This window comes from Somniosus microcephalus, chromosome 9, assembly GCF_052327205.1.
Source record: "Somniosus microcephalus isolate GS21.2 chromosome 9, FLI_Smic_1.0, whole genome shotgun sequence".
Classification (NCBI taxonomy): Eukaryota; Metazoa; Chordata; class Chondrichthyes; order Squaliformes; family Somniosidae; genus Somniosus; species Somniosus microcephalus.
Window position 1 is genome coordinate 32,780,417 of NC_140995.1, and position 24,627 is coordinate 32,805,043.

Sequence of the window (24,627 nt, forward strand, 5' to 3'; positions counted from 1 at the left end):
CAGGCAGGCAAGACCTAGTCCATTACTCAGCTCAACCAGGGTTAGAGGGAGGAGTTGGAAGAGGGAGGAGGAAGAATGGGAAGAGGGGGTGAAAGGAATGGGATGGAGGGCGAGATGAGGGGAGAGAAGGAGGATGTGCCAAACAGAATGGGAAGGAGACAGCGATTGGAGGAGCAGGCAGGCCATGAAATTTCTGTCCGCTACAGAAAGACTTAATCTATTAAAGGGGGTGGGGTGGCTGCTGGATCTGGCAGACTGTCAAAAAGAAAATTGCAGAGCATATTGCCCAGAGGGTGGGGGGGGGGGGGGCTGGTGCTTATCCAAGAATGCCATCTGGGGCTGAAAAATAGATTACCTGGGAGGGAGTCATCCTGAGATATATTCTGCAGTGTTACCAATCTGAATATATGTTGAGGTAGGCAGGAGAGGATTGCTGGGACAAACATATATTCAGGGTGGAGGTAGAGAGGCACACATGTCTAAAATTCCATGAGTGCGGCGGGGTTTGTGCTACTATTGAGGGGCTGAATGGCCTACTCCTGTTCCTATATATATGGACTTTCAAAAGGCGTTTGATACAGTACCACATAATAAACTTGTTAGTAAAATTGAAGCTCATGGGATTAAAGGGGCAGTGGCTGCATAGATACGAAATTAGCTAAGGGACAGAAAGCAGAGAGTAGTGGTGAATGGCTATTTTTCACACTGGAGGGAAGTGTACAGTGGGGTTCCCCAGGGATCAGTATTAGGACCGCTGCTCTTTTTGATATATATTAATGACCTGGACTTAGGTTTACAGGGCATAATTTCAAAGTTTGCAGGTGATACGAAACTTGGAAATGTAGTAAACAGTGAGGAGGATATTAACAGACTTCAGGAGGACATAGGCAGACTGGTGAAATGGGCACACACATGACAGATGAAATTTAACGCAGAGAAATGTGGAGTGATGCATTTTGGTAGGAAGAATGAGGAGAGGCAATGTAAACTAAATGGCACAATTTTCAAGCGGGTGCAGTGACCGAGAGACCTGGGGGTGTACGTATACAAATCTTTGACGATGGCAGGACAAGTTGAGAAGGCTGTTAAAAAAAGCATACGGGATCCTTGGCTTTATAAATAGAGGCATAGAGAGCAAAAGCAAGGGAGTTATGCTAAACATTTCTAAATCACAGGTTAGGCTCCAGCTGGAGTATTGTGTCCAATTCTGGGCAGCACACTTTAGGAAGGCTGATATGGCCTTGGGGAAGGTGCAGAGGAGACATACTAGAATAGTACAGGAAACTTTGGTTTATCCGGAGGTTAACTGTCCGGAATGCTCGATCCACCAGCAAAATTCAGGAGTCGGTTCAGTAAGTTTTTTTTCTTTTCGTTGCTTTTTTTTCACCAGTCAGGCTCTGCAAGGTCTAGCTAAAGCTGTTGCTTAGCTACAGATACGCTTGCAAGCTACGGCCGACTGTTTAGAAGCTGTTGCTAAGCAACAGGGTTTGTTGCTAGATATGGAGCTCAAAAACTCCGTATGTTTTAACATTAGCGCTGGTTTGTCCGGCAGCTTTGATGGGACGGCAACAGCTCGGTCCCGTCGGTGCCGGATATCACAAAGTTTCCTGTATCAGGAATGTGGGACTTCAGTTATGTGGAGAGCCGAGAGAAGCTGGGGTTGTTGTCCTTAGAGCAGAGAAGGTTAAGGGGATATTTAATACAGGTGTTCAAAATTATGAAGGGTTTTGATAGAGTAAATAAGGAGAAACTGTTTCCAGTGACAGAAGGGTCAGTAACCAGAAGACACAGATTTAAGGTGATTGGCAAAAGAACCAGAGGCGACACAAGGAAACATCAAGATGTGCAGCTATAATAAAAGCAATAGTTGGAAAGTCACATGCATTAGTTTTATTTGACCTGCCATGATTTGTTGAATTAGTCTCATGGAATTTTTTTGGCGGATCATTCAAGGACGTTCTTTCTGCTTCACCTTAGAATGGATGCTGTCCTCTTTGGTCATTATCGTCTCTCACAAGAAACAGATAACCAAACCAAAGTATTTGTTGTTCTGGCTAAGAGGAAGAAGAAGGAGGAGGTAGGTACTGGACGGCTGCAGGACTGGAGATTGCAGCACTCTACACATAAGCAACAGGAAATTATTTTATTTAGAAATCGATGGATGTGGCATAAATTTTCTTTAAAAATTGATTGTTTCTCAAACCATTAAGTTATGCAATGATTAGAAAGTACTCAAAGAAAAAGAGTAATTACTCATTAGTTTGGGAATTTTGTTAAAAGTTGATGCAGACACACATTAAACAACTAACACAATGGTTCAGTGGGTGAGTGTTCTGTGTGATGTGGTACTCACTAAAGACTAAGGTCCCAAATTCAATCCTTATTCTGTGTTAATTTAGCTGGTGTCTGTTGGAACAGTTGGGCTGCAGTTGTCCTCATTGTCAGGTTAGGAAAGTCGGCCTTGATATTCCAAATCTTGAGCTTTCTGTACCTAGAAGTGTCTTCATTGGTCAGATTAGCTATATGGTGATAACGACACGAATAGGGAATCAAACCATTGGATCTGGAATATCTTCAGGCTGACCAACCTAACTGTGACTACTAGTTGGATATTACTTTTGAAAATATTAATAAAGAGCCAGCTCGCAAAATAGAGACTAAGGCCGCGATTTTATTACTGGAGGTGGGTTGAGTTTGGGTCAGGTGGTTTCCAGCTTCCAGTACCGCCCCCAGCTACATCCGGTCCACAGACATGATTTTTGCCTTGATTGGCCTTGTTAAGTCACCAACCAATTAACAGGAAGTGGGTCTGATGACATCATTTGATGATGCGTCATCTGCCGGTTTCCTTAAAGGGGTCACGCACAATTTTATTTTGATTTTTGAGTATTTGACAGCATTGAGGTGCTGAAAACACTGACAATCATTGCACCCAGGCTCTCCAATGACTCCCTCCATACGCTGGAATAAATGGCAGGTGAGGTGACAGAAGCGATCTGTCACTGGTGAGAGCGGTTCTCCCAATGAGGTGGCACTGGAAATGGATTTAAAAACTGGTAAGCTAAAGAAATCTGTAAATGTTTTAAAAATGCAGTACCCAATATTTTCTTTGCTCTGAAACTCACCATGTGCAACATTGGTTCTTTCACACCACTTCTGCAGCTGGCATCATTCCACAAACATTACAGCAGACTCACAACACGCCACACTTACCTGGCGTGCTGTCCGGATGTCGGGAAACCCGAACCAGAAGCGGCAAAATCCAAAAACAGTCTGTAAACTACTGGCAAGTACCTGTTAATAGGCAGGTAATTGCCTTTAATCTGTTTCCCGCCGCTAGGTGTCGGGTCCATTCGCAAATCGGGGACCCGACACTTGGGAAAGCTGTTTGGAGGCAGGTTGACAGCAGGATCGGAACCATCAATCAAAATGAATTTAACCCCTGACCCGCCTCAACCCGCCCTCTGAGCGCTGGCAAAATCGCGGCCTAAGACTAGGAATTTCCTCTGAGCAGCTCATTCCCTGCTGCCATAACATCCTCAGCGGTGCGAAGAAAATGTGGTTTCTGCTGCACTTCTGGTGAAGTTACAGTGACTGAGCTGGAGCAGCTTCGAGGAAACTCCCAGCCCAGGAAGAGAGATAAAATATTAGTGTATTACATTGTATTCCTGTTAAGTTTATATCATTACAAGTGTTAATGATAATTTTTTATATTTACATTATTCTAACTATTGTAAATATGCTGTCAGGAATTCCTAATAGTTAAAAAAAAAAGGCAAATATCAATCAGCATTTCTCTCCTATTTAGGAGGATGTGCTAACTTTTAAAAAAAAAACCTGTGATTTGTTCCTTTTGTTTTGAAACCGAAGGCGCCAGATTATCAGAAATACAGATATTACCGACGTGCTCCTGCTTCTACTCCTGAGACTGAGCACAGTTTTCATGTGGGATTACAACTTTCTTCCAGTGGGCGACAGCGATTTAACAAGCTAGTCTGGCTTCATCACTCATGCCTGATTACCTATAAGTGAGTATCAGAGTGTGCTGTTGTAGTAATTGATACAATTTTATACTAATCATTAACATGGATATTCCCAGATGTTCACCACTGAGAAACTTAAACTGAGTTTTTCCTCTCTTTTGATTCTTTCTGGGGTGTGATTCCATGCAGTCAGTTGCCTTCCATTAAGCGTTCATTCTTCATGTGCGCACCTAGACAGTTGGTAGTCTATTCGACAATAGGTTGAGGAGGCAAAGACATGATCGTTTCCTTACCTGTCACCCAGAGTTGTGTACAGGAAACTTTCTGGTATCCGGCACGGACGGGACCGAGCTGGTGCCGGCCCATCAAAACTGCCGGAGAACCGAGCGCTATAGTTAAAAGATACGGAGCTTCTGAGCTCCATCTAAAGCAACAAACCCTCAACAGCTTCAAAACAATCGGCTCAGCTTGCAAGCGTCTCTGTAGCTTAGCAACTGCTTCAGCTAGACGCTTGCACAGCCAGAAATGAGTAAAAAAAAATAACTAAAAGTAAAAAAAGTTATCTGAACCGACTCCTGAATTTTGCCGGTGGATAGAGCGTTCCGGATATTTAACTGCCGTTTAAACGAAAGTTTCCTGTACCTCACAGCAGGAGTCACTGGACAATAACAGTATGAGAAGCCAGCATTATAAAATGCTGCTTTTTCCAAAAGATGCACTGTAATCTGGTGAGGCTAACAGCGCTGTTATTATGGAGTAAATATTATGGAGTAAATCGGACAGCAATTTCCAGAGTATGCACATGCACAATTAAATGCGGAAATCCAGAAGTTGCTTCTCCTCAGGCTGCACTGCAGCAGTACCTCATGGATAGACTCGGCCTTCGTCAAAAATCAGAAATCACTGCAGGGGTGTGAAGTTGCTGTACTTGCCCACTAGTTATCCACTAAACACGCCAGAAAAAGTTGGTGCATTCAGGTGTAAGTGAATTTTTAATGGCGTGTTAAGTCATAATTACTGCCAAGCAACCTCTCTGGCCCTGAAAATTTTATTTTACAAGTGTGGAGTCTCATTCCTTCAGAATTTAATTAGTATTGGGAAAAAAAATTATTATTAAAATCTCTTAATCCCATTTTTCTTTCCCAATCTTTATTTTGCTTTCTGGACATGATTTAAATCTAATTTATACTTCCTGGTTTAGACTCTGCGGGCAGGATTTTCATTGGGCCGTTGAGGCGGGATTGGAGGCGTGAGGGAGGTTAAAATCGCGAAATCGGGGGGCACGAACCCAACCCGCCTCCATGCCAGTTTCAAAGGAGGCGGATACCTGACCTATGCTGGGAGCTGCCTCCCCGAGGTGGGAAGGGGATTAGTGCCAATTAACTGCCTGTTAACAGGTAGTTAACAGGCAGTTTTTAGCCTAATCCCTATTTTTATCCCTGAAGTGTGGGATTCCCGACGGCTCCAAACCACGCCAAGTTAGCGAGGCGGACCGTCGGGCTGAAGGGCTTGGAGAGTTCGAGATGTCAGTGTTCAGGTGAGTCATGTGTGCATGAGTGCAGAGGTAAGTGAGTTTGGTCTTTCTGAAGTGTTTAAATAAGCTTTACTTACCTTTACAGCCTTCCTTCAGGTCTTGGGAGTCCCTCATCTCACCGGCACAGAAAGCAGAATGGCCGCGAGCTGGCAAAAGTTGCAACATTCAGCTTTCTGTTCTGGAGAGATCTCTAAATCAGCCTGAGAGGAAGGAATTAACTTAGTGTACAGATTGTCAGTGTTTGACAGCTTCAAAGAGCTGTCAAACGCTGATATTTCATCTGTCAAAAGCTCGTGACAGATGAAATGTCAATCTGTGACGTCACCTGTTGCCGGGTGGCCCTTAATTGGCCTGCTGATCCCGCTGGGTGGGCTCAACAAGGTCAATCAAGTGAAAATCGCGTGGGTTGGCCACAACTCGATGGAGGCGGGACTACAACCCCAAAAGTTGTAGTCCCGCCTCCTGCACGCCTCCGGTATCAAAATCCAGCCCTGCATGTCTCAGTGAGGATTCTTCAATCTGATTAGTTGAAGAGCCTCACTATTGCTTGACCTGCTTAGATGCCACAGCTCCCCTGTAGAGGGCGCTGCGCTGGATCAGACGGCTGATGACCGCAAGTCTCTGCTCAAAACTCTGTGGGCAGCTGTCAGCAAAGTGAACGGCGAGCGTTGTTTCTTCGCCGTTGACTGCAAAATTCAGGCCATTTTTTTTCCCCCAGTGGTCACTGCCTCAACCACTCCATGTGGAAAAGCACTGCATGCTCTAACAGCCCTGTGTAAGTAAAATTCTTCTAATATGTCTCCTCCCTGTCTTAGTGATGATTTTAAATTGATGACTCCTCATCAATAACTCCAGAGGAAATAGCCTTTCCTTATTCACTCTATCCCTTCAAAGTTTTTAAAACCTCCAAGTTGTCTCCTAGCCTTTTGCACTCTATGCATCTCACATTTAAAGATTTGCCATTGCTTATTTGTTGATCTGCTTGCTAAAATGGTCTGCCCAGTTAATTTGAGCCAGATTCCTTTTTGTCTTGCTGAACTTTACCTTTTTCAGTCCAGCAACTTTCCCTGTTCATTGTACTTTTCTATTCTTACATTGAACCTAACTTTGATGTTGCTATTTTCCAAATGTTTTCTTACTCTCATCAGTTATTTGCCCCACTTCATTTCCTAGAACTAAATGAAGCAATGCTTCTTTCCTTGTTGGGCTAGAAATACACTCACCTAGGAAGTAAAAAAGGAAAGAAAGACTTGCATTTATATAGCGCCTTTCACGACCAGCAGACATTCCCAAAGCGCTTTACAGCCAATGAAGTACTTATTGAAGTGGAGTCACTGTTGTAATGTAGGAAACGTGGCAGGCAATTTGCGCACAGCAAGCTCCCACAAACAGCAATGTGATAACAACCAGATAATCTGTTTTGGTGATGTTGATTGAGGGATAAAGATTGGCCAGGACACCGGGGATAACTTCCCTGCTCCTCTTCGAAATTGTGCCATGGGATCTTTTGCATCCACCCGAGAGAGCAGATGGGGCCTCGTTTTAATGCCTCATCCGAGAAGATGACACCTCCGACAGTGCACCAGTCCTGGATGTGTTCTCCACTTTGACTAGAGGCATTACTTTTATTCCAGTTCACCATGGGATCATTTAAATCGCCCAATATTATTGCCTTGCTTTTCTTGCATATCCCTCTGAAGTAACTGAAGATCACCACCTCTATTTTGGCCCCACTGTTTAGTGGCCTATAATGCGCACCAAGAAATACACCATTTCCTGTCTTATTTCTTAACTGTCTCCATTTGGATTCTGTCTTAATGCATCCCCACAGGACATTCTTAAGTTCTAACACTGTGATAGAATCCAGTAACACTGCCATTATACACTCCCTTTTTATCCTCTATCTCTCCTGAAAATGTTATGACCAGGAACACTAAGTTACTAATCTTATCCAAACTTCAGCCACTTCTCTGTTACAACTACTATATTTGTTAATGATTCCAACACTCCAATTATGTTTTGAATACTTGCGTTCACATACATACCACTCAACCCTGACTTCAGTTTTTTTTTAGAGCATTGACCCATTTTCTGATTTCTGGTTTCCTCATTTAATTTTTTGATATGCCTTGCCCTTCTACAACAATGTTTTTATCTCACTAGCTCAAATACTTTCCTTTTCACTGATCTTATTTTCTTACTAATTATTTTAGCTAATCCTTTTACTTCTATTCCAATAGCTTAATTAATCCTATTCCCCATCAATAATATCACACTGAGACTTTCCCCAAGCCCCTGCCATACTACAGGAAACTTTGTGCTATCCGGCACCGACGGGACCGAGCTGTTGCCGTTCCCTCAAAACTGCCGGACACTCCAGCGCCAATGTTGAAAGATACGGAAGCTTTTGAGCTCCATATCTGTCAACAAACCCTGTGCTTCTAAACAGTCCAAGCGTCTCTGTAGCTTAGCAACAGCTTCAGCAGAGCTTGACTGTTGAGGAAAAAAGCAACGAGAAAGAAAAAAACCTTAAGAAAACGGCTCCTGATTTTTGCCGGTGGCTCAAGCATTCTGGACAGTTAGCCTCCGGATAACACACAGTTTCCTGTATGTTTAAATCTTCCCCCACTGCTTTTTTTTAATCTCTTGGTTCAGGTGAAGTCCATTCCATCGGTATAGCTTTCTCCTGTCCCAGAAATCGCTCCAATGCCTCAAGAATGTAATTCCTGCCCTCTTTCAGCCATGCGATGACCACCTTAATCTTTCTTTTACTAACCCATTCAGCAAGTGGCACAGATAACAATCCAGCAATTACAACCCTTGAGACAGCACAGAGGCAAATGTGTGGTTGAGAGATGTCATGTAGAGTTGGGTGTCATCAGCATACATGTGGAAGGTGACTCCGCAAATGTCACCACAGGGAAGTGCGTGGATGAGCGAGGTGGGGGTGGTGGGTGCAAGAATCAATCATCTGGGAACTCCAATAAGAATCAATCATTTGGAGCAGGAAGAGAAGTCATTTCTGAAGATGAGCTGGATGCACTGGGACAGGTAGAAGTCAGGCAAAAGCAGCCCCATGGAGCTGTGGAACAGAGGATGGCATGGGTGGCTTTGTCAAGCAGGGAAGATGTCATGGGAGATCAGGATGGAAAATGCACCATTGTCACAGTCTCAGGATATCATTTGTGACTTTGGCCAAGGGGTTTCGGGTGTGAGCGGGGCTTTGATTTCAGAAGCGCATCACACTACAAGTTCAGAGTCAGTGTAAAGATGATGCGGCTTGGCATGGACACTAAACTTGTGCACTATACAAGTACAGGTTGAGCGTCCCAAATCCGGAGTTCCAGAATGTTTCGGAATCCGGACTCCGGGACGATTGGTGGCAGGGGTCCGGAATCCGTAAAATATTCTGGAATCCAGGCACCCTGAGGGAGGCTTACCAAAAACCAGAACCTGAGCCCAGGCATTTCCGGACTCGGCACGTGTTTCTGATGTCTGAAGTCCAGCAATATCGCAACCCGGGCTCAGGCGTTTCCGGACTTCGGACATCAGAAACATGTTCCGAAGTCCGGAAAAACCCCAAAACCGGCTCGGCCTCGGTCCCGAGGTTGCCGGATTCGGGACATTCTACCTGTACAAACTGACTGAAATGAAGCTGAGTGCTAGCCTTGCTCCTCTTCACTTCAGTGTCCGGTCAAGCCCTAACTCCAGATTCAGGCTGCATTTGCACTATAACTGCAGGGTCAGTGTGATTGCACCCAGAGTTTGAAAACTACAAGTACACTGGTGCAAGAAAGCACAGACTGCAAATTAATTTTCAAGAAAACCACATTGAGATTTTTTTATGCAATACAGTATGGACTTTTAAAAGGTTTTGTATATAAGATGTCAAAATAGCAGTTGCTGACTAATTGGTACATTCCAGATAACTTATTTTGTTTGAACAATATTCCAGTTACATATTTTCTCTGAACATGATACAAATGGTTTATAATCTGTTGGTGCTCTGTTCCTTAGTTAGCTGTTGACATTTATTTCCTTTTGTGATATAATAATGTAAGAACTTTTGTGTTCGTAATACATGTAACCATTTATTTTTGTTTACCATTTAGTAAAATTGCATGACAAACCATTCTTTTACTGTACCATGTGTCCTTTACACTTACTGCTACATTATTTGCTGCATGCCTTAAGTTTACCACAATCAGTGTTTTTTAAAAAAAAAGAGAATGAGCTGCTCATCCAAACTATCATTCAAATGATTGAAGTACTTGTTGGCCTACTCGCCAAGAACATTGGAAGGTGAAAACTGTTAAAACAGAAAACTGTGATGGAAGCCTCTGCAGTCAGAAGGATTATTAGTGTATCTGTACTAACTATTGGTTTAAAGACTGAAATGAGCACTATGGATATTCATGACAGAAATGCCATTGAAATCTTTTCTAAGTCTTAATAGCTACCAAATCGGCAATAGAGCTGCAAGCTCCTGTAACCAGTGACCTTTGTTGCTCATTTAAAGATGTCCTGTCTTCATGTTGTAATAATTTCATCAATAATTTTCAGGACAATAAGGACATTCTGCTTTTACAATAGAACTTGCAAAATAGGTCTAACTTTTAAAATTATTTTTTTAGGTCAACTGGTGAGACTGCTGTTACCACATTTGACATCGATAAAATGTACACACCCTTGTTCTTTGCTCGTGTGAAGAGCTTTACAGCGTTTGCTGAAACTCCTCTTTAATTTGATCCAATTTGTCAGTTTAGGTTTAGATTCATGGCAAAGCACTTTTATCTTCTACCTTTTGCATGAGCGGAATGACGTTAACTCTATAAGAGGGAGTTGCTTTCAGAGTTTGTATAGGATATTGCTGAATCAGTACATTTTTTCTAAAGTGCTGGGGACCTTGCAAGAAAAATAGGTCTGAAATCTCAATCAGTTTCATTATGTTGTGTCACAGATTGATGTCTGTAAGTGATATGCATAAAGAAATTTCAGAGGTCTATAATTAGGCTTGGGCCGTTTAAATATAAATCTTGAGGCTGTTATCATTGCAGGCATTGTTTCAATTTTACCGACAATATATTGGTACTATCAGAATTTTTACACTGGGTTACCAGAATGTAACCTTCGGTGAAATGTCTCGTTTTTACTACAAATGAAATTATTCATGTTATCTGTGACTTTGCAGGAAAATAGTCATTGTCTCTTCATGTCTTCTGACTTCAAAGCTTTAATGGATTTAGAGATGTTTTTTATTATTTACTTAAATTGAAATTATGTTTGGATAATGAGATAAATAAATGTCTTCTTCCAGTTCACTCTGCTGTTTCTTTATTGAATGCTCTCTCTATACTACAGTACTAAGCTTGTGGCATTTTAAATATGGTGCTGGACAATCTACATCTGAGTTTTTCTTAGTTAAGATCCAAAATCTTTCATTATTTGCTGAATCCCCACATACTAGAGGCGTGGATTGGCCAAGTCAATCTAATGAGGCAATTCACAGGAATAAAAGTACATTTAAGAATTTAGCATCGTGGTAGATTACATGATTCCCATTTATGCACTCAAAATATCAACATTGCCTCTTTGAGGGAAAGGGTTCATGGGATTTTTTTTTCTTATTTAAATTCTTACTTTTATTCAGGTTTATTGTTTTATAGCCCATGCAAGTTTTGAATTAAGGATTTTTCAGTAGTACAGGTGCAGAGTTCTGTTATCAGTTGCATTTCTGTGCCCTTAAATTCTTCAAGTGTTGTCTCTTTGAAGTTTTGGCCTTGCTTACACCAATCCTCAAGTGTTTTCAGTGCAGTTGAAGGTCTTTCCAACTACTGACAGACATGACCTACTCCTCCATTGCCTTTGTGCCAGCCATAAATTTGAGAATTGTGAAAACTCACTGAACCTCTCCAATGGAGCATAATGCGAATGCTGGAAGATTAGCCTTCAGGACTACATGGCGTAAACCCTTTGTGTACTGCAAATGAGCGTCTGAAGCGGAGTTACATGCACAAATCCTGAAAGCCCAGATATTCCATGTCTGAAAAGCTCATTAAGCTTTTAGCATCAAACTAATATAGAGCTGTATTCAGAAAGGTTTGCACTGTCTTGTTCACTGTAGGTTGAGTATCAAACTTAGGGTTATATAAATTGACCTTGACCAAGTCTTACCCAGCAAATTGAGGCACTTGGTATCAAGAAAACCCTTTTTCCTCAGAATACAGGAGCAACATCAGTCTTTCAAATTCAAGGCCGCCAGCACTGACCAGCTCACCTTACAGGTGAGTTTTCAGCATTTCTGCAATCTGGTGTTTTTTTCTGAGCAAGATTTCCAATTAATGCCAAATTGTGGCATTTTTATGCTGTAAATATATGTCCACTAAAAATTGGATTGAGACTGCCAATACTTCTGGCCTTTTGAGGTTGACGGAGAAGAAATTTTCGTCTGATCAGTTTGAATCCAGAACAGTATGCCATTCACTGCTCTCCAGAATTATTGTTGCCGTGCTTCTGATGAATAATGTGGCATTGGCTTAGTAAATGGTCAGACTGGCACTCGAGGAGCTTGTTCTCTTATTGCTATCGTTATGCTATTTAATAAGCATCTAACAACAGCTATTTTACATTTTGGACTGTACAGTTTTGATTAAAACAAAACAAAACCACCTTCATTAATTTAGAATAAGTGGCAGCATGTTGCAACAAACTAAAGGTAAAAGGAAACCAGTATGAACTCTGGCCCTAACTAAGGTTAAATTCAGCAGGAACTTTAGAATATATTTTAAAACAAAGCTTTACTTGATGGTGTTCAGCTAGTAACACAACACGTATAACTTTATCCATGTAGATATTTTTAATGGCATCACTAACTATTTTCAGGCTGACACTGACATTTAATAACATTTTCATAAAATACAATAAAATTCAAAATTAAGTGATGTAATAAAACTACACAAAGCAAAGTACTTGTAATCAAAAAAAGGCACAGAGGCAAACATTTTTTTAAAAAGTGATATATCTCCCTCTTATTAAGGTGGAAAATTTAAAAGACTGGCCTGTCTATTTTTGCTGTCTCTGGCAATCAAAAATGACCCTTGTATTCAAACATAACATGGGTCAGGTGTAATGATAAGAGCACTTGTGACCCCAGTAAAGAATTACCCCAAAGGGCACCCTTTCACACATACTCTGGGAATACAATTTTCCAAATATTTATTGGGTTTCTATATAGAGAACATTCAGATAGGGATAGATATGTACTCTTGATTCTTTAGCTTTTTGAATATCAACCATGCAAAGGCTTGATTTAGCACTTTACCTTCTGCACAAAACAAGCTATTAATGCACTATAATTAGTTTAATTCTACAGTAACTTGTCTGAAAAGTAGGAAACAGTTGCACCGTACATCCCATGTAGAAGTAACAAATGTTAGCCATTTATTTTCATGTGTAGATGAATATCGTCGCAGTTTATATACATTAATGAACTGAAGGAGTCAAGGTTATATTTGTAATATTGTACTAAATTTCATAGAAATTTGATCATAACACGTTTGTCAATGTTAATGATGTGTTTCACAAAATATGCTGCAGAATGTCATACAGGGTACCAGCAAAAACTCCAATCCAATCATTGTTGATACACTGCAGACATGCTACATACCATAGTTCTCAAGCTCCTATTGAGTTACTGTTTTCAATAGTCTTTCATATGAAGCTGATATAATTTCACCCAATATTTACCATAAAATCTAGAGCAGAAATGTTGGCAAGATTGAGCCCATATTTGATAGTCACTTTTTTTGTTTTTCTTTAAATAGCATTTAAGTGTATTTTATGCTAGAGTTGATGTAAAAACAGATGGTTGGAATGTTAAATATTTTTCAGTTCATAGATGTTTTAGTTAAGAATCAATACGTTTCTGCCCTCCACATTTTCTATAGCAGTTGATGATTGTCTCTGAAGAGACCCTAAACTGGATAAATGGCAGCAGGAACATAAGTGCTGTTCTGATTTTGCAGGAACATAGCATCATATAGATAATCACTATATTCATCCAAGTTGGGCTTAGAGGTCTGGTACATGGTTTTGTTCATGTTGTTTATTGAAGTTTGTGCATTCTGTGTTGGGTCTCTGAAGTTCTTGGGACTGGCAGCTTCATTGCAAGGATCTGAAGAACCTTGAGAATATCTAATAAAAGAGTTGCTGTAAGCAGTCTTTCCCAATGTAATTTTATTCCAGTTGGGATACTCTCCACACTCAAAATTTGTATTGCAGTTTGCTCCGGGGCCACTATAATTCCCAGGATTATGGCACCCTCCACTAAATTGTGTGCATCTACCATAGAATCTGCTAATATCCATTTCGCAATGCGGATCATAAAGGTAGGTGGGCTTTCCAAGGTCATGCCTATTCGTATATGGTAGACATGGATTACCAGAGATGTTCTCAACTGCTACACATTCTTCCAGGTTTCCATTTACATAGAGATTGGACAAAATACTTTTTGAATTAGAGGTAAATGCTGGCTGAGATCCTTCACGTTCAATTGCACCTGTTATCGGCTGAACAAATAAAATGTTGTTTAATAATTAACAATCTGGCATACAATTTAGAACAATGACAACTTGCATTTATGTAGCATCTTTCATGTAAAAGAACTTCCCAAACTGCTTCACAGAGCCAAAGAAGGGAGATATTGGGAGAGGCAATGAAAAACCTGGTTAAAAAGGTAGATTTTAAGAAGGGTCTTAGAAGGAGAGGAAGGTGGAGAGGCAGAAGGTTTTGGGAGGGATTTCCAGAGCGTGTGGCTTGGGAAGCCGAAGGGAGGGAGGATGCATAAAAGGCCAGAGTCAGAAGAATAGAGACTTGTGCGGGTGGGGAGTGTTGTTGGACTTGGAGGAGGTTACAAAGAAAGGGAGGGAGGGAGAGAGGCCATGAAGGGATTGCAGCATGAGGATGAAAATTTAACATTTGAGTTGGGACTGAAAATTAATATGTCAGCAAGGATGGAGGTGATGGGCAATTGAGACTTGATATGGGATAGAATACAGACAGCAAAGTTTTGGCTGAGTTCAAGTTTATGAAGGATGGGATATGAGAGTCTGGCTAGAAGAGCATTGGAATAATCCAGTTTGGAGGTGACAAAAAAGCATGGATGAAGACTTCAGTGGCAAATGGGCTGAGGTAGGGGTGAAGGCAGGTGATGTTAGAGGTGGAAGTAGGCAATGATTGCGAAGGAGCGGACAGTCCAAACTCTGCTTAAGATGAACGAACACTGATTAGTTTGATTCCATAACTCATGTAGAATTAAGAGTTGTATGGTATTTGATGTCTCAGAAAGGCATCACCTCCTTACCCATTTCCATTGTCAATATGCCATAGATATAATAAAACCTTACCTGATATAATATGCAACATATACAATCCTTAAGGGAAAAAACCCATATTAATAGTTGTACTATACATGCCCAGAATCAATAAAGTAGGCATTAAAATCATGGCAGAACCTAGCATTAAAACATACAAGAAAGGCACAATGTAATCTCAAATGTATCCTACCCTGAAATGCACATCACACCATGAGCAGTAAGATTTAACCAAGAACAGCAGCAATGAACATTTCCAGCATCCACAGTTCAAAAGATGCAAGATGCTTGCTCTTCAAACGTTTGGGGGGGGGGGGGGGTGTTCAGGAGGCAAGAGAATGTGACATTTATTATACAATATTTGAAAAAGACAAAATCCACAAAAAGAACAGTGATTCTTTTGCAGGAAATAAAGAGGCAACCCATTTTAACACTTTAGGCAACAATGGAGGAATGACTTAGAAAATATTACTTCTCAGGGGTGTTTTTCCTGCCACCCAATATAGTAACATTTACGTGGCTCGGGATTCCAGTCTTGGACCACGCTTTCCTTGTGTTCATACTGCCGGTCACCAGCATAATTCATAGGCATGGAGTCAGCTTCATCGTGTGTGCTGATAACGGCCAACTCTTAACTCTCCACCAGTAGTCTCAACTCCGGGACTGCAACTGCACTATCCAACTAATATGACTTCAAATCACAGATCTGCAAGAACTTTCTCCAACTTAATATTGGAAAGACTGAAGCCATCATGGTAAATTCCCATCACAAACTTTGCTTCTCATTTCATCTTCCTAGCTGCTCCTTCAGGCTGAGCCTAATTATGTGCAATTTTAGTGTTGTTCAAACACTGCTAGTTCAATGTTTCTTTGTTAGCTGTAAAATGAATGCTTTATGCTATTAATTTTATAACCCAAGTCCCTTTTGATATAGGATGCATTTTAATGTGATACATGTTGCTGTTCTGATGATTGGGATTGGACTAGTGCTTTCCTTCCTATGCATTGAATGTTTTGATTGAGTTAGTTATTACATTTTTTGGCAGGCTACCAAATGTGATGGCCAGAGACTTTGAAGCCCAATAAAAGCTAGTAACTTTAAACCACTGCCTCAAGTGAGAATGACTCGATCACAGTTTCTTCACTCATGAAACAAAGTTGGTTATATTTATCTTACTCTTTGTTGGCATCAAAATATCCTACTTAAACTGCCTCCACAGTTTCCCACACCACTTGTATGGAACAATTAAAAGCAATGTGCACTATACCTCCAGTTCCCTTTTGTCTTTATAGCAACCATTTCCAGCATATGGTCTTTTTTTGTTGATTGACCTCCTTGCTTCAGCTTCTGTCTTTGTCTCTGGTCTGGGGTGATCGTGTACACCTTTGGCCTGTCGAGTAAAGAAATTTAGGGCATAAGAATATGCAACAGCATTGGACAAAAGGCTGTATTTTAGATGTTATTCCTATGAACTTAGTTTCAATTGCCAGAGCACTTTCAGATGCAATATCTGAGGTACTATCTGGTTATATTACATACAACAGTTGTGTCTTGATCAGCAGCTCTATATTATCACTTGATGAACTTGAAATTATTACATTACGATTATTAATCTTTCATTGTGGATATTGTCAGACAAACTAGATTTAGGCCCTAATATCCTCCAAGACAAATTACAAAACATAGACCCAAAATTGAATAAAACCATGAAGACCTCCTACCTGCCCCAGAATGTTTCTTTGAGTTTTGAATCTATCGCAAAGATGGTTTCTGCAATTAGACTAACTGAAGAATGGAAAAATGTGTTGTTGACAGGGAACTGGTTTCCAAAGTTGTCCAAAAATAGGCATCTTTCAATTTCAGGAGCTTTGACTGAGATTTCTCAAAATTGAAAGCAGAAGCTCAGAAACAGAACTCAATGGACCCTTGTCCATGTTGTCTCTCAACAAGTTATTTTGAAGAACCAACCATCTAAATACTACAAATACCAGTGCAAGTACTACAGATATACAGGGCTACAACGCCTAATCTAGTTTATAACTATGGGGGAGGGGCCAATTTTTGAGTGAAAGGAATCATCTTGAACTGGCAATTTGTTCTGTTGACTTTGAGCCTTAGGAGCTTGCATTTTCCATATGGAACTAAGCATCCTTAAAGCTAGAATATGAGGAATTAAGGAATATCATAAACTTTTGTTTCCTGAGCATGAAATGTTCTGGACTATCCTAATTTTTTGATTATTACAAAATACTAGGAATGTAACTAATTTTTCCTGACCAACCAGGATCCCCTGAAAAGCTTCTAATTGTAGAATTCAAGGATGGGGAAACCTTTATTGTGCAAAGGCCATTCTATGATGCCACATTTGGCCTGCACCACTGAAGACCCAACCTGTCTCTATACCTCCAAACCTACCTGACCCAAACCAATAACCCCTCTTGTACTATATTGCATTAAATGGCATGCACTGTATCCAATGTTAGTCTGTTAAAATTGATTTGTTGAGTTACATCGGACATACTGGACAAATCAGGTATGTACAGATAAGTCTACTATAACCATCTAATAGCAATTCTGCCACTAATGATAACCAATTAAAGGGGTGAATGAAGTTCTTCATTAAAAAGGACATCTCACAAAAGTTTCAAAGAACGTCATGTATAATTAATTACTTGTGTACGCAAATATGGCAATCCATTTTGAGCATAGCGAGATCTTACAAACAGTAAAAAAATAAATAGCCAGTTAATAAGTTTTGATGGTGTTGGTTAAGAGAAGGATGATGTCCAGAACACTACTAAATATTCCTACTCTTCGAGTAGTGCCACGGGCTCTTTAACATCCCTTTGGAACAGACAAATGAGGCCTCAGTTTAATATCACATCCAAAGGATGACATCTCCAAGATTGCAGCACTCCCTCAGTATCCTGCTGGAGTATCATCCTAGATTTTGTAATCAAATCCCAGAGAGGGGCTTGATCCTACTATTTTCTGTCTAATGAGCTATATTGATTAAACATACTTCATCCTATAATGAATAAAATTTAAAACAATGGCCAGGAATTTTGACAGGTGTTCCTGCTCTGCCACCGTAAGTTCACCAGAAATTACATGTGCAAACAGTGGGAGTAGCTCTGATAAAATACCAACCATTACTTATTTGGTGGTGGTGGTCTATATATTTAGGACTTATTCACACTGAATTTCTTTTGACATTTACTATTTTATTTGTACAGTCCGCACCACTTAGTGTCCACACTTATCACAGGCAGCCGCCTATATCAGGTAATTAGAGCTAACCGTTTGCCAGTACCATAAGAGTCCATTACCACGATGCCACTTATAACATTAAGGGTGCCAGCTATTTCAGACAGTTCAATAAATTCTTCACACTTTGTTGATCTGTATTTAGGGATTTCAAGAGCTCTGCTGATTTCAGGCAAAGTCAGGTCTTCAAGCAGCTTCAATCAGCTGTTCACACCTTGTTCAAGTGCGATTACCTTAGTGAAGAGATTCTTAGCATTGGTATTGTTTGGTGACAACTGCTAACAATTGAGAGGCGGTTGGAAAATGGAGACCTCCGGCATACTGCATCAAACACAATTTTTTTTAAAATCTGCATGTGAAATTGTGTTTGACAAATTTATTAGAGTTCTTTGAGGAGGTAATGAGCAGGGTTGATGAAGGGGAACCAGTTGATGTAGTGTACTTGGATTTCCAAAAGGCATTCAACAAGGTGCCACATAAAAGGTTACTGCATAAGATAAGAGCTCATGGTGTTGGGGGTAATATATTAGCATGGATAGAGAATTGGCTAACTAACAGAAAACAGAGAGTCGGGATAAATGGGTCATTTTCAGGATGGCAATCTGTAACTAGTGGGGTGCCACAGGGATCAGTGCTGGGGCCTCAACTATTTTCAATCTATATTAATGACTTGGATGAAGGGACCGAGTGTACTGTTGCCAAATTTGCTGATGATACAAAGATAGCTGGGAAAGCAAGTTGTGAGGAGGACATAAAGGGGGGAACATTTGGTTGCTTTGTGCCTCCCATTAGCGCTCTAAGAGGGCACTAACGGGGCGCAAATCAACTAGCGCCCGGGCGCTGCACCGCCAATGCCTCCCGCGAAATTTAGAAGTCTTGCTACAACTGTACAGGGTGCTGGTGAGACCACACCTAGAGTACTGCATACAGTTTTGGTCCCCTTATTTAAGGAGGGATATACTTGCATTGGAGGCAGTTCAGAGAAGGTTCACTAGGTTGATTCCTGGGATGGAAGGGTTGTTTTATGAGAAAAGGTTGAGCAGGTTGAGCCTATACTCATTGGAGTTTAGAAGAATGAGAGGTGATCTTATTTGAAACATAAGATTCTGAGGGGGTTGGACAGGGTAGATGCTGAGAGGATGTTTCCCCTCGTGGGGAAATCGAGAACGAGGGAGCATAGTTTCAGAATAAGGGATCGCCCATTTAAGACGGAGATGAGGAGGAATTTCTTCTCTGAGGGTTGTGAATCTTTGGAATTTTTTACCCCAGAGAGCTGTGGAAGCTGAGTCATTGAATATATTCAAGGTTGAGATAGACAGATTTTTGAGCAACAGGGGAGTCGAGGGTTATGGGGAACGGGCGGGAAAGTGGAGTTGAGGCCAAGATCAGATCAGCCATGATCTCATTAAATGGCGGAGCAGGTTCGAGGGGCCAAATGGCCTGCTCCTGCTCCTATTTCTTGTGTTCTTATGCAAATATGTCCTGATGGCCAGATGAGATTTTCAGTATGGATGTGCTGTTGGTTCCGTTTGACCAAGACATGCTGTTTCATTGCTACAACCTATTGTGGTTTTACCGTCCACCGTATATAGCGAGCAAATTGCTGTAAGCAGTGGGAACTGTAATAGCAAATCCCAAAGTGTGGTGTTGCTCCCAGTAAGACAAACCATTATCCCATATTGTGCGATGTATTATTCTGCTGTGAAGTTGGAATTGTGTTTAAAGTGACTTGTCCCTGTAAGACCACCAAGTCTGCTCTAAATACTGAGGTCAGTCAGAGTTATTATGGTGAGCAAAGGTTGTAAATTGGAAGGTCCTTATACTTTTTTGGCTGCAAGTCAGAAGAAACCAGTATGAAAAGATTGGCTTTCTCTATTTTGTTACATAAGAATTAGGAGCAGGAGTAGGCCATCCAGCCCCTCGAGCCTGCTCCACCATTCAATAAGATCATGGCTGATCTTTGACCTCAACTCCACTTTCCTGCCTGATCCCCATATTCTTTGATCCCCCTAGAGTCCAAAAATCTATCTATCTCAGCCTTGAATATACTTGTTATGCTCTTCACACTTCGATCTGTACACACTAGCAAGATTTGTTTATATACATATATACTGCTGTGTATAAATTAATCAAAGTTGAAAATTACAACTAGGTTCTGGTTTGTAATTTGCTCAATGACTGATGATAAATCAGTAGCTAATTGTCTTTGTTAAAGGGAACTTGCTGGTGTTGCACAGATTGTTAGTGGATCTTTCCACTGTTTATTCTCATTAACAAAACTAACAATCACAGGATACCAGTACAGTATGACAAAATATGCACTAATGGGGTATTTTAAAAAGTTGACCTAAAAAGTAAACTAGTCTATTTCATGAATGGTGATAAATGTAGAAAATGCTTTTTTTTTTAAAAATCAAGAATAAATGTCATTTTATGTAAACAAAATTGAAGGAATATTTCTGCCTTAAAAACCTGTAGTAAATATACCTCATTTTTCCTTTTTGTTTATCATTAACTTTTTTTTAGTACAGTCCTGTATTTTTCATGCTGACTTTGCCCTAAAAAATGCTATTTTTTCCAACTGGTTTAGTGATTGCAATTTGTACCTTTGGGAAACCTTTCTTTATTGAACTAAAGCAATCGGTAAAGTGTCTGACGTTCATGTTAGCATTTTTTAAACCATTTTGACTTTTAAGAAAATTATTAAAAATGTATTTTTAATTACATTAGTTCATTTAATTACTAGTTCATTAAATATATTCAAGAAAGAGTTGGATATATTTCTTGAGGCTAAAGGGATCAAGGAATATGGGGAGAAGTCAGGGACAGGGTACTGAGTTTGGATGATCAGCCATGATCGCATTGAATGGCGGAGCAGGCTCGAAGGGCCGAATGGCCTACTCCTGCTCCTATCTTCTATGTTTCTATTCAAATGAACAAAACCTCTGTGTCCAGTTGTTGCAACTTTCTTGCCTGTAATTGCACATGCCACTGAAATTCTTCTTAAAAACTAAAACTTCATCAAAGTCAACAGTCCAAATGTCCCTTCAGTGAACATGTGTATATTTGTAGCACCTGACGATGTGTGCATGTCCACATTTGTTTTGGAAAGAAATAAAAACCAACCTGAAAAAATATGCATTTTCCTTCGTGTCTCCAGAAGTTGGTGACAGGATAGCCACCATGACCTCGACAGGGCATGAGATTCAAGGGCGCACCACAGTTTGGACAACATTTCTCTATAATGACAAAGGCAATTTTAAGGCACTTGGAGACTTTTTTTTTGCTTTACTGATGGTACATGGTACATATTACCCTAAATACGAGGTTCCAGTTAGAAAGAAAAAATAACTTACTTTTATATAGCGCCTTTCACGTACGCGGGATGTCCCAAAGCACATTACAGCCAATGAAGTACTTTTTTGAAGTGTAGTCACTGTTGTAATGTAGGAAATGCAGCAGCCAAGTTGTGCACAGCAAGGTCCCACAAACAGCAATATAATGATCAGATAATTTGTTATTAGGAGTTGATTGAGGGATAAATATTGGCCAGGACACCAGGGAGAACTCCTCTGCTCTTCTTTGAAATAGGGCCATGGGATCTTTTACGTCCACCTGAGAGAGCAGGCGTGGCCTCGGTATAACGTCTCATCCAAAAGAAAAAGACTTATGTATTTCATCAACTCTATGAATGTTAAAGTAGGATTGCCACATACAAGGGACAGGGGCTGTGGGAATCACAGCTCAAGGTCTGATGCTTGCTTTTCTTCTGTAGCAAGTTCACAGAAAATCTTAAATAATGGCACCAGCAGTAGAAGTAACTGGGAATAAAGAAGGAACGTTTTAAAAATTGGACTTCTGATCAGTTTAGATTTTAGAAATTGCCACATACCGTAGTCAAAAATCCAACAAGTTGAAAACCAGACTGGTGTTAACCATTGTTAAATGAAAATAGCTTAAAAATTCCAAATCACTGTATTTACTCCTATTAACTGAATAAGTATAGCAGTTAAGTGAATGATTTTATTTGCTGTAAAAATGTATTTTTTGTCATGTTAATACCTCATTTTGAATATAAATGCAGTGAAGGTACATTTTGTCATGTTAACACTGTAAATTGTCACATGACTTCTGTCATTTCAACAACCTAACTAGAAGGCAAAGGCTGCCTGTTGGTGGAGCACATTAATACACTGATGTATTGCACTGAAGTGACAGCATGTAGGTTTTCTCCTGCAATTTCCCACATAATGATTTCTCAATTTTGCCTGTGCCACTTTGAGAAGTGTCATACAAGAAACAAGTCTACTGATGGAGGGACTGAAAATTGGAGCTTACTCTTGGCAGAGAACAAGGAATAAGTCATCTACCCAAGCTGGAAGTGGGAGAAAGCACACATTTTGGGCTGAGAGAGATTTTTAAAAATATAAAGATTACACAGAGAACTAAGTGCATCTGGTGGAATCGCTCAATCTCAAACCACTTGCACAGTTTCTGATTAGAATACGTACAGCTTGGAGATTTATGGTATTGCCTATGATTCAGCGTTATGCACGATAGTGAGCAAAAAGATCATATAAAACTGGCCCATGAACTGACTTGATTGCCAGTGATTGAGATGTAACACTGTCAAGCATATTCCAGTCTGTTTTAGATTGCCTCCCAAAGGATAAAAGTGAAATCTAACTGCCATGGGACTGCAGGTAAGTCTTTTGATCGACTAGATTATACAACTTGGAAACTGCAAGTGTGGTTTCTTTGCTAATTGATATACATTCCAATAAATCTGATTGTGCTTGTTGCTCTTTTATTTATTCATATCAGTATATGGGGGTGCTGGCAGATACCAACTTTAGTCTTTGGGTGAAGGCCACTATGGACTTTATCTTTTCCAGTTATGCTGTGTCCATGCTGTATTCAGGCGGATGGTGGCAATGCACTAACACATTTTATGGTGAGCTGTGCTGCTCATCGTACCATTCCTGAATTCCTGGTCCAGCTATTCACTTAGCGAGAACTCAGCTGAACTTGTCAGTTGTGTGATGATCAACTTAGTAACTATCCTAGGGGCAAGATGGCATTATAACAACAGCTGGTGATGGAAGATTGGAACTGGGTCAGTCCTCTCTGAATAAATGGGTTGGTGTCCCTATGGGAAAACTGTTCCTTCTATATCAGGCAAACAGAAGATCTCTCTGTGTGGATTCTCATTAACTTGGTTTGAATACTCCTAAACATGGTGATGGCTTTCAAAAACCCATTCAGATACCTGGTTGACAAAAAAAATACTTTTAATTCTTGGTATTTCAGTGACTTCCTATCATTCTGCTTCCAGCCTTTGTTCATTTGGGACATTTGTATTTATGTTAATTAATTCCTTCCCAACTGGTTTTCAGTAGCTAGTGTCTCCTATAGGAAACTTTAAGAACAGGAAAAGGCCATTTGGCCTAACGAACCTGTCCATTTTTATTTTTACTAATCTCAACCCCACACATTCTATCTTTCCCCTCTATCTCTAAACAGGCTTAATGTCTGTTCAGTCACTTCCTGTAGGCTTTTGAAAGGTTGATGGAAAATTTCTCTGATATGAACTACATCTTTTCAATTGGCTATGGCTGTGCCCAACTTGTGGTTCGTGTCACGATTTTATAAACGCACAATTTTGGAAGATTGAGGCAGTGAGTGCTACATTGTTACTGAACACAAAAATGCAGAGCCACTTCTGTTCAATTTTCAGGATTCTATATCATAATTCTGTCCTTGAAGAGTTTTCTTAAAGAGAATGTCATCATGCAGACCCCTTTTAAGAATGAGTTTTAAAAATTCTGCTTAACATTAACATTTGTTTATTTTGGTCTATTTTCCATGATTTTTGTTTAGACTGGGAGTGCTAATGGTGTCGGGGGTACAGGTAGAGGGGTAGCTATCCGCAGTACTGTGAGGGAGTCAAAATTTACAGTTTATGCTTCTACCTCTACTGATTTTAATTCAAATCCTTTCAAGGCCACAAACAGTAAATTGTTCAAGCTAATTCCGACTGATGTAATCAGTACTCAATGTAACTAAAACATTTTTAATAATTGTAAAATGTATAGCATAGATCAAGACTGGGAATGAAACTTGTGTTTAAAATTACAAAGATTAATCCTGGTGTATGGAAAAATATCTCACAGTATTATTCCAGTCAATATTTCCTCAAAGAAATCCCACCCAATGTATTCCTAGTAAGATGACCCTTACAGATATACTAGAATACATTGGAAGATGCTTCACTGATGTACTAGAATACATTGGAAGATGCTTCACTGATGTACTAGAATACATTGGAAGACGCTTCACTGATGTACTAGAATACGTTGGAAGACACTTCACTGATGTACTAGAATACGTTGGAAGACGCTTCACTGATGTACTAGAATACGTTGGAAGACGCTTCACTGATGTACTAGAATACGTTGGAAGACGCTTCAC

General features: G+C 40.2%; 2 protein-coding genes across 6 annotated transcripts in view; one reads left to right on the plus strand and one right to left on the minus strand.

Moving 5' to 3' along the window:
• The window catches only part of fbxo9 (F-box protein 9), a 94,122-nt gene extending 83,284 nt beyond the window's left edge, over nt 1-10,838 (plus strand). For all 5 annotated transcript variants that reach the window (XM_085996466.1, XM_085996470.1, XM_085996467.1 and 2 more), the window contains 3 exons: nt 1,978-2,077; nt 3,871-4,028; nt 10,152-10,838. In XM_085996466.1, coding sequence (XP_085852592.1) covers nt 1,978-2,077; nt 3,871-4,028; nt 10,152-10,260 — 367 coding nt within the window. In that variant the 3' untranslated portion in view covers nt 10,261-10,838. The remainder of the gene's footprint in view (nt 1-1,977; nt 2,078-3,870; nt 4,029-10,151) is intronic.
• A 1,518-nt stretch (nt 10,839-12,356) lies between these two features.
• LOC147112325 (chorion-specific transcription factor GCMa-like) overlaps nt 12,357-24,627 on the minus strand; it is a 31,680-nt gene continuing 19,409 nt past the window's right edge. Inside the window, exons 3-5 of the mRNA XM_085996472.1 lie at nt 21,283-21,395; nt 16,157-16,279; nt 12,357-14,084 (exon numbers count right to left, since the gene is read on the minus strand). Coding sequence (XP_085852598.1) covers nt 13,491-14,084; nt 16,157-16,279; nt 21,283-21,395 — 830 coding nt within the window. The 3' untranslated portion in view covers nt 12,357-13,490. The remainder of the gene's footprint in view (nt 14,085-16,156; nt 16,280-21,282; nt 21,396-24,627) is intronic.